Source organism: Orycteropus afer, unplaced genomic scaffold (genome assembly GCF_000298275.1).
Source record: "Orycteropus afer afer isolate SDZICR_OR568_19922 unplaced genomic scaffold, OryAfe1.0 scaffold00017, whole genome shotgun sequence".
NCBI lineage: Eukaryota > Metazoa > Chordata > Mammalia > Tubulidentata > Orycteropodidae > Orycteropus > Orycteropus afer.
The window spans coordinates 2251739-2261637 of NW_006921604.1; the positions used below are offsets into that span (position 1 = coordinate 2251739).

A 9899-nucleotide genomic window follows, 5' to 3' on the forward strand; every position below is an offset into this window, starting at 1 on the left:
ACAGAGGAAAATACAGACAAGAACATGCTGGGTCATTGCAGAAGATGTCACACCCTATACCATGTACAAAGGGGAATGATGTGACCCTCAGCATAACTGGAAACATTTCATAACAAAGCTTGATTATAACAATGCTTTACAGGATGGTTGACAGTCATCTCAAAACACACGATAAGTCCAAACCCACAATGCCATTTCCACAGCATTTTGAAAAGCTGCCCATCTCCTGAGAAAAAGATTTGAGAAAGTTAGTGCATAATCTAAGGGAAGGGTCTTAAAGCAGAAAATATGTGATGGCAGCAGTTTGGGGTTTGTGGCTGCCTTTCTGTGCCACTCCATGGGACAGTGTGCAGCGTGCCCTGAAGCCTGGTTTAACAGGCAGATGGGCAAGGGCAAGGCTGGGGGAAGGAGAGGTGTCTGTTGCAGTCAATGCTCACAGCAGAGTCTTTGGGAAGAGAAATAAGCACAGATCTCCAGCCCCCTGGTGCTCCCATGGTCCCCTTAGAAGTCATAGGGGGACACGAAGATGGTGACCTTGGACACATGGTTTGCCTGGAAGGAGCGGTCCAGGTATTCTGACATGTCGACGTCCACCTCCAGCGTCTGAGGCCCCTCCAGGGTCTGGATGAGGATCAGTTCCCCTGTCTGCCGGTCTGAGCGCTGCATCACAAAATGGCCACGGCTGTTTCCACCCACAATCCCGAACCGCAGGCTGTTGGGCCCAGGTCGGCCAGGTGCTGAGGCTGTGGCCATGCGGAAGAGAGTGATGGGCGTCTTCAGGTTGGAGGGCAGAGAGAGGTAATGGAAGGAGATGGTCTTGGGCATATGGCGGCAGGGTCTGCTGTCCATGGGGCAGGGGTTTCGCTCACACTGGCTAGAGCAGAGAAGCAAAATGGAGGGAGTCGGCCTAGGGGAAACTCAAGAGGGGCTCCTCCACCCTAGCTTGTCTGCCCCACGTCCCCTCACAGTACCATCCAGGTGACCTTCCCCAATTAGAAGGACCCTCACCGTAAGCAAGTGAGTATGGGTGGCACTGGACATAGCCAGGGAAAGATGCTGCTTCTGTTTCTGATCTTGGGTGCTCCTCTCACCTACATGGCGCCTGTATTTCCAGGCACTTTGTGGACATTTATGTGAAAATATAGGTATGTATATGTGTGTATGTCCACCAACCATTGCCATTGAGTCAATTCTGACTTAAAGTGACCCTTTAGGACAGAGTAGAACTGCCCCATAGGGTTTCCTAGGCTGTAAATCTTTACTATGCCATCTTTCTCCCATGGAATAGCTGGTGGGTTTGAACTGGCAACTTTTTGGCTAACAGCCAAATGCTTTAATCAATGCACCATAAGAGCTTCTGTGTGTTTGTGTATATATGCTGTTATTGCAGTCTTCAAAGAAAAACAAAGTCCAGGGAGATTAGATAACAATGGTGATGTTGGTATTTAGAACAGGCACCTTGCCTACACGTGCTGAGACCTCGCTCAGTAACTGTGAGACCCTGGCAGTTACCTGGTAACTGCCTGGCATGTGGTGCTCCACACTGGTGAACTTTCCAAATAACTGATGTTTATTCCTAAAGCAGGAAACCTTGTCTTCTTTAACCATTTGGAATTAGGATCTTGGAAAATGCTTTATTCAGGTCCGATATCACATTTAACTATTAATCAGGGATTTACCCTGAGGCTGTAACATATAGGTCCCTCTGCTCCTTCACTGAGTGACTCCTGAGGGAGGTTCTAGTGTCTTCCCTCTCACTAGTAACTGCCACTCCTCTGGTGCCATGGACTGTCTTGCTGCTCCTAAAGTGCTAGAATCCAAAAAGCAATTCAAATGACTAAGTTTGTGATGTCAGTTCTATGAATTCCAAAGACAGTGCTAGGAGGGTTCTTATGATCTCTTTTCCAGAAGAAATTGCATGTACTTTGTGGTGACTGTAGTTATTCCTTTTTTTAAAAAAAAAAAAAATCAAAACTCTACTTACAGTTTAAGTACTGAGGTTACTAGAAGTTGAACCTTCTAGAACCAATGGAAAAGCAGAGTGATATAATGCAAAGTACACGGGATATGCAATCTGACTGGTGTCTCCTTGTTACTACTTACATGAGCCTGAGAAAATTATCCTCTCCCAAATTGATATATATATATACCTCCCAAATCAATAGATATAGATATATAGAGATAGAGATAGAGATAGAGATAGAGATATATACACCTGCCTCCTGGGCTGTTGGATTTATCTAGGTACCATTGCCAACAGCTTTCTTCTCTTCAGTGGCCCTCTCTGAAAGTGCCGCACTTGTATGGCTACAATCCCATCATCCTCTATGTCACCAGGGGACACTTTATACACTCCTGAGAGTTCTTATCACACCAGAGCAGCAATGCATTAAATGCAACCACAAAAGGGGAATGGAAACTCAGATAAGCCAGACTCCCAGCTCCCTGCTTTTCATCTTTCCTAGGAAATAACAATTCCTTCTCCTAAGAACCTCTAGGAAGAATCCGGTCCAGCTCACAGGGAGGCCTGGGTCAGGGATGCCCAGCTGTACTCACAATGGGGATGTCTTCACATAGCTCACATTGCCGCTGCCCTCAGGACACTCTGGGCTGACACACTGAAAGCCTCCACCGGTGTTGATGCACATAGTGCCCCGAGGGCACATGTGCTGTGAAGTCACACACTCATCAACGTCTGAAATACAGGACACACAACAAGTGTGACAATCCTCCTGAGTTTCCTCTATCACAGACAGAACCATACCAAATGCTCCAACAGGCACTGGTCTGATCTTGCTCCTCCTGACAGCCCTCCTAGGGAACTACTCTCCGGTATGCCGGGAGGCTTCCTTTTCTCCTTCCCTGGGGTATGACAGGTGACAGAAGTGCTGGAGACAACCAAATAAGTGCTAGCAGTCTGAGTTCCCTCTATGGTCATTACACATCCTTTAGGATTCAAATTCTTCTCCAGAAAGCCTTCCTCCTTCACGCAGATACCCTCACACAGTCTTCCCAAAGGCCCACTGCAGCGCTGGGTTTCAGGGCCTAGATTTGGGATAAGCTATAGGAGACTCCACCTTGTCTTCAGGAAGAGATGCATATTTTGACTCTGAGCTCTATGCGGAGATTTAGAGTATCTGTGTATAGTAATATCTGTATTTGCTCTGCGAGGAAGTGGGATAATTGGAGGCCCCAAATTGCCCCAGGCTAATAAACCAAAAACCAAACCAATTGCCCTTGAGTCTGTTTGACTCAGGGACCCACAGGCTGAAAGTCATCCTAAAAGTACAAAAAAAGCCATTGGTGGAAGCAGTCCCCAAACACCCCATACTTTACTGAGTGGGAGATTAACAATGCATAGTGTAGGGGTTGTTTTAATCTTGTTAAAGTGGTAAGACTGGCATTATCAGTGTGCCCAGGGGGCATTGGTGGTTCAGTGATAGAATGATGCTTTCCACGGAGAGACCTAGGTTCTAGTCCCAGTCAATGTACCTCACGTACAGCCACCATCCACCCGTCATTGGAAGCTTGTGTGTTGCTATGATACTGAACAAGTTTCAATGGAACTTCCAGACTAAGATGGACTAGGATAAAAAGCTTTTTGTTCCATTGTGCATAGGGTCAGCATGAGTCAAGGGCTGACTCAGCAATAGTTAACAACATCAGTGTGCCCAGTGTCCCTAGGATTTGTTGGCTGGTGATGGTGGTGACTACTGGGAGGGTCCTCAACTTCAGCCTTTCCTTTCTAGCACCCAGCCAGTTATTTTCTGTTTGCAAAGTTCTCCCAGTCTACTCTCTCGGCCCTGCTCTGTTCCCCAGGAGGTTAAATGCTCTGGATTATATCTTCCAGGATCCCAGCTGGGTTTGGCTAATGGGAGGTGTGAAGGGCTGAGGTGTTTATTCCCTGCACCATCCCTGCCTGGTGGGGTTCTAAGGGCAGCTGTGTCCTCCATGGCCACAGCTCTTTTAGGCAGACCTTCCTCTCTGGCTCTGACTGCTCCCCTACCTCCCCTCACCCCTCAAGCCCAGGGATACTGATGGCTTCCCCCTCTTGCAGTGCTTTAGTGCTTCCCGTCCCTTGTTGTGCCAACTTGCCCTCAGCTAGCTCTCCAACAGGGCCAGTGCTGTGGAGTCAGACCACACCAAGGCATAAATGCCTATAAGGTGCTGGCCCTTTCAGAGGCACAAATGTCCACTTGGGAGTAAGAATAGACTTTCTGGTGCCCACATAGTGCCATGGAAAAGTACACTGTGCCAAGGAGCTATATGGTCTCCCCCAGATTGTACCACATGGGTGAGTGACTATCTGCTCTGCCTTGGGTCCAGCCCTAGCTGAAGGCATTGTTGACTGGGAGGACATGATGTGACCTTGAAAACTGTTACTCATATAAGGTCAGAAGAGACTATTTGCCAGGATGGTTAAGCAATGCATTTCCTACTTATGCAGACAACCTTGTAGCCTGATCTTTTAGAGGTCCTTCTGTTGGCAGTTTTTAAAAAGACAAATAAACATATCTGAGACCTTAACCTCCCCACCCCACCCCCATTCTGAGGTCCTAGCAGGTCCAGGCAACAGCAAGTGACTACTTGAGTGCAGAGGTGCTTTCCCACCTGCTGTAGGCTCACTCACCCTCGCAGCTCTTCCCATCGGCCAGGGTGCGGTATCCGCTGGGGCAGGCACAGCGGTAGGAGCCTGGGGTGTTCACGCACGCATGCATGCAGAGCCGGGGGCGCCCCTCCTGCCTGTAGAGCTCGCACTCATTCACATCTGAGGACAGAAGCACCTGCTGTAATTTCAGGAGCCACTCAGTAGGCACAGACCCACCTGTGAGCCAGGACAGCCACACCTCGATTTCTGGAGGTGATGACAGCTGTGCCTACGTGGCTGGGCCAGATGTGGCTCTCCCAGCAGAGCATCTGGGATAAAGGAGGGGTGTTCTTCTTTTTCCCAAGCCAAGGACCCAGGAGGCTGAAAGGAGAAGTGAGGGGAAGCTGATATCACAGGGCTGATAGACTTTAGGTGGGTTCTGCTGTCTAAAGCTGAAGACTAACTGGGGAGACCTTGCAGAGGGGCAAATCAGGCTGGGTGGCCAATAGAGCAGAGCACAGAGCGGCACACTCAGCCAACACCCTATTACAGTACTATCTTAACCTTCCTCATCTTTGGCAGTGGTTGGAGTGGAGTAAGAGGGGCTCATTTCTTCTGCAGTAAAGTGAGGCTGTTAACACCAACTGAACAATTCTCAGGTTTTGAAGTCCTGGCTTGAGGAGTTTTTGGGGGAAGAAACTGGTCTGTAAAACTAAGCCAGTAGGGGACCAGGGAGTAAGCACAGCTCTAGGGCCTTGTCTATCAGCACAGTGATTCAAGCTCCTCCGCACCTCCCCATTCATCCTTCACTACCACCTGCAGACATGATTCCAGCCTGGATCAAAGAAGGGATGTTGTTGTTGTTATGTGCCATCCAGTCGGACCCGACTCATAGTGACCCCTCCTTGGGTTTCCGAGGCAGTATCACTATGGAAGTAGATAGCCCAACCTTCCTTCCGAGGAGTGGCTAGTGGGTTTGAATCGCCAGACTTCTGGTTTGCAGTCAAGTAAGTGCTTTACTTGACACTACGCTACCAGAGCTCCTGGAGAGGGGATAGAGGGGTCAAAACTCTTCTGTCAGGACAAGCTGGGTTGGCGGAAGCCAGGCCAAGTTCTTGACATCTAGGCAAGCATGGAACCCTCTGCCTGCTTTCACTACAGTTTTGCTTTCTTATGATTTCCCCTAATATCCGCGCACTACAGTCATAGTGACCACTTAGGTGATCACTTACCTAAAGCAACCGGGCATGGCTTTCGGAGACTGCGCTCAGGAAGCCGCCCCGCCTACCCGCACCCTCCGCGCCAACGGGGTGCGCACGCAATCAGGAGGGCGGGGGTGAGGGTGGGAGCCCCCCGTCCGTGCGTACCTGCCCTCTCCCCCAGTCCCCCGTCCCTGCCCTTGGGGCCTGCGCCTACCCTGGCAGATGCTGTTGTCGTCAGCGGCGCCGCTCAGGTGGAATCCGGCTTCGCAGCTGCAGTGCTGCGCCCGCTCCACCTGCGCACAGCGCGGCGCGCGGCTGAAGGAGGAGTCGCCGGCCACGCGGCCCTCGGGGGCGGCTGTGGGGAGAAGACACCCTCAGTGCCAGCCCTGGTGCAACTGCCGTGGGCCCGACCTTGGGGAGGGCTCGGAAGGAGAGCCAAGACGGGGGCACGGCCCCTTCTCAAAGAACTTACTCTGGAGTAGGGAAAGGAAAGACAAGTCATTAACCATAAACTGAGCAGGGCCCAACAAGGGGGACAAAAGGAGTGCACCAGAATGTAATAATAAATGAAAAAGCCCGGCATAAACGGTGCAGAGAGAACTTGCACTGATGTTAAGTCCACGTTTTCATTTAAACAGTCTTAATACTAACAGTGACCTAGGATTTTCAACTATGGGCCACCACGGTTTTTGTTCTTTTTCTACTTTTTAAAAGTCCAAGTTTTTTTCTATCCCCTCGAGAACATAATTTACCTTTATAATTAGGAAAATAAGTCAATTTTTGAAAGTTTTCTAAATATTTAAAGATCTCATATAGTTGGGAGACACTGAAGAGGAATTGGTAGAAAACATAATTGGAGGGTCCCTCCTCTTCCCTGGAACTGGAAAGACACAGGCAGAGCATGATGGGAAGGAGGGTTCAAAGCAGAGGGCCCAGAGCTTAGGTGAGCTGGAGCCCAGGCCCTTTGCTGGACAGTTGATGGACACTGTAGGGACATGAACAAATGCCTGAAGATCCTGACAGCAGGAGAAACCCTGACATACCGGGTTTTTAATATTCAGTGTTCAGGACCAGCACATTTGGGTTCACAAAAGGCCCATGTCTTTTTCCATCTTGTGTGTCAAGAGGAGAGGTAATGGGGCTTCCAAGAAGTCCCTGCCTTGGCCCTGTCTTCACAGAGAGCAACCCTGGGACCCCTCCCAGGGTCAGAAATCTGAAGTAGACCTCTGGGCTCTGACAGAATGTGGCCTTGGTTGGCGAAAGTGCCAGAGTCCCAGCAAGAGCGCTGAGGGTTGACTCAGCTGAACTGAATGAAGACTCAGTAAACAGCAAACTTCTAGAGGCAATATTTAAAACTGACCTTGGGCTAGGTTCAATGCCAGAGTATGTAAGAGTGAAGCCAATCAAATAAAATCAACAAGAATCTATAGAACTCCTGTTCTCTATGCACTTCAATAATCACCACCCCCACCACCCCCAACAGAGATTTCACAGAGGAATAAAGACAACCAAACAGGACAGTTTTTATTTTTTGGCAACGGAATAGGGCATCCTTTGGATTTAACTTTTAAAATAGAAAAAATTTTAGTTGCAACATGGTGTGGGAACCCCGATCTGGCCATAGATTCTCTATCGTTGTTTCTCTCACCATATACAAAACCAGCCAGTGTGTAGCTTCTTAGACCTTCTGGCTGGGGCTATGTTGGGACTCATTTTGTAGATAAAAACCTCATCACCAATTAAAAGCCTTATTATGCAACTCTTAAAATACTTTGTCCTATATCAATAATGAATTTTGCAGGATATGATGGAAACATTTGAAAGGAGAGGCTGTTCCCCTGGCAGAGCAAATGTTGACCAAGCAAAGGTGGCAGCAATGAAACTTCTCAGGCTGAATTCCCAACCTGAGGAGGTCTCAGATTGCGAGCCAGTACTTCCACTTGGATTTTCTTCCATAAGAAGGATCAAAACTCTGTTTATACAAAAGAGCTAAGCTCTGGTCCTAATAACCAACTTAGGGAACCAGAGTGAGGAAGTGAATCCTCTACCTGTCTGCATTTTAGTGATCCAGGACTAGGGTTCTCCACTCTGCAGCATCATGTCCTCACCTAGCCCGAGTGTCTACGTACCAGTCTGGGTCTGATGCTGACAGCGGCTCCCAGTCCTTCCTGGTGGACAAATGCATTTGTATTGGTTGACTCCTTCTACACACGTCCCACCATTTTGACAAGGCTGGCTGGAGCATTCGCTGATATCTAGGAAAATAAATAATTTTCCAATTCATGTGAGTTCTAGTTCTGAAAAATAATGATTGTTTAACTTTCTTAACATGGTAGGGTGACTCCTGCATTCTACCTCCCCACACTGTCCTTTCTATCTTCTCTACCTCCTGAGCTCCTTTTTTTTAAGCTACCAGCAAGAGCTTCTGCCTGCTGGAACTGTCAGCAGTCTAGCCCCATGTGTGGGTGGGGCCAATGGGGCTGAAATTCAGTCCTCCCTCTACTCAGCTAGCCAAGAACCCTTGGCACCACTGTGCCCACCTGGAGCCCTGTGGGTAGGAGCTGGCCAACCACCCAGCCATGCTCCAGCCAGAGGGACCATTTTCTAATTTACAAAGGTGCTTTAGCTGGGCAGAGACAGCTACCCGTGAGCATCTACCCACTTTGCCTTTGAGTCAAGCACTCCTTCCTGTCAGCTCTGCTTCCCTCAGCCAGTACCCAGGTGGAGCACTTTTTGAACAGGAATGCAATTCAGGGAAGTTATAAGAAGGAAGTATGGTCTATTGGAATGTCCAGGGATGGGAAAATTAAAACTTTCACCAAATTCCCATCCAGAAGCTTTCCTGTTCTTCAAATTTCATGTGTGACCAGGTAGTAGTTTCTCTTGACTCATAATATTGGAAAAGGGAAATGTTCCTTGCTGATATAACCAACAGTCCTATGCAAAAGATATGTAGGTAGAGAGATATATATTTGAAAGTTTAATAGATTTTTCTGTGAGTGGTAGGATTCCAGATGATTTTTCTTTGCTTATTTATACTTTTCAAATTATTCTTCCATTTTTCCACATTTATACATTTTCCAATTAGAAAAAAGAAAAAAGATTTTGTAAAACTCTCAAGCCATCCCTTTTTGTCAAGAATTTCTAAGCATAATTTTGGTGCTCGGAGCATGGGCCATCTCTACCAGAGAGATAAGGTTTGTCAGTTCACAGCACCTTGGGAAAGAAAATTGAAAACATCTTCTTGTTGGCATATGATCAGCCTTTCTTGTTGTCTCTCAAGAGGAAGAAAAAGGTGCTTTGCTTCTAAGGAGAATGACAGACTTGTCTGGGTTGGATTGGAAAGCACTTCAACTTCCCTTAAACCTCCTCATGATTGGGATGTTATGTAGACTGTTAGGTAGATCGTATTAATCATGAAAGAACACAGCCTATCCGAATGCTGCTTGGCCCTTGGGAAGGAGCCATGCTAATTTCTCAGCAACCTCGGCCTTGTTTCGCTCTCTGCCATATAGTGTGTTCTCAGGTGACCAATTTCCAGGAATGTGTCTGAAACAACACTGTACACAAATGCCACAGAGCTTGGAATTCCAGTTTCGATCCAGAGTCCAGCCCCATGTTTCTAACCAGTATAGTTTGAAAGTGGACAGACCAGTAGGCCATGATACTGTGGGCAGAGAGCCAAAGACAGTGAACACTAGCATCTTTCAGCAGGGCCCCAGTGGGTCCAGCACCATCATCTCTCCCCTGCTGGGCCTCAAGGGGAAGGCACTGGGCCTTTCCCGCACCTGGATGGTGAGGGTGGGGTGGGGGAGTCATCAACTTGACAGAAATGTACAGGAGCCCTGGGACTTACCTGTGTTCTGTCTCTCTCTCTGGATCCTGTGACCAAAGATGATCATTTCTAGACTGGTTCTATAAAGACTTTCTTTATTTCTCATCTGGATAAGCAGGAGGGACTCAGTGGTCTGACGCCCTCTGTTATAAATTGAATTGTGTCCTCACAAAATAGGCATTGAATTCCTAACCCCTATACCTGTGGAGGGAGCTCTGGTAGCGTAGTGCCTAAGGCACTTGACTACTAACCAGAAGGCTGGCAGTTCAAACCC

At 48.1% G+C, this 9899-nt stretch overlaps 1 protein-coding gene across 1 annotated transcript in view; it reads right to left on the reverse strand.

Annotated features, from left to right (window-relative positions):
- Window positions 1-501: 501 nt before the first annotated feature.
- Window positions 502-9899, reverse strand: part of FBLN7 (fibulin 7) — a 55373-nt gene continuing 45975 nt past the window's right edge. The window contains exons 5-9 of the mRNA XM_042783457.1: window positions 7920-8045; window positions 6005-6145; window positions 4631-4768; window positions 2557-2695; window positions 502-874 (exon numbers count right to left, since the gene is read on the reverse strand). Of these exons, the coding sequence (XP_042639391.1) occupies window positions 502-874; window positions 2557-2695; window positions 4631-4768; window positions 6005-6145; window positions 7920-8045 (917 nt within the window). The remainder of the gene's footprint in view (window positions 875-2556; window positions 2696-4630; window positions 4769-6004; window positions 6146-7919; window positions 8046-9899) is intronic.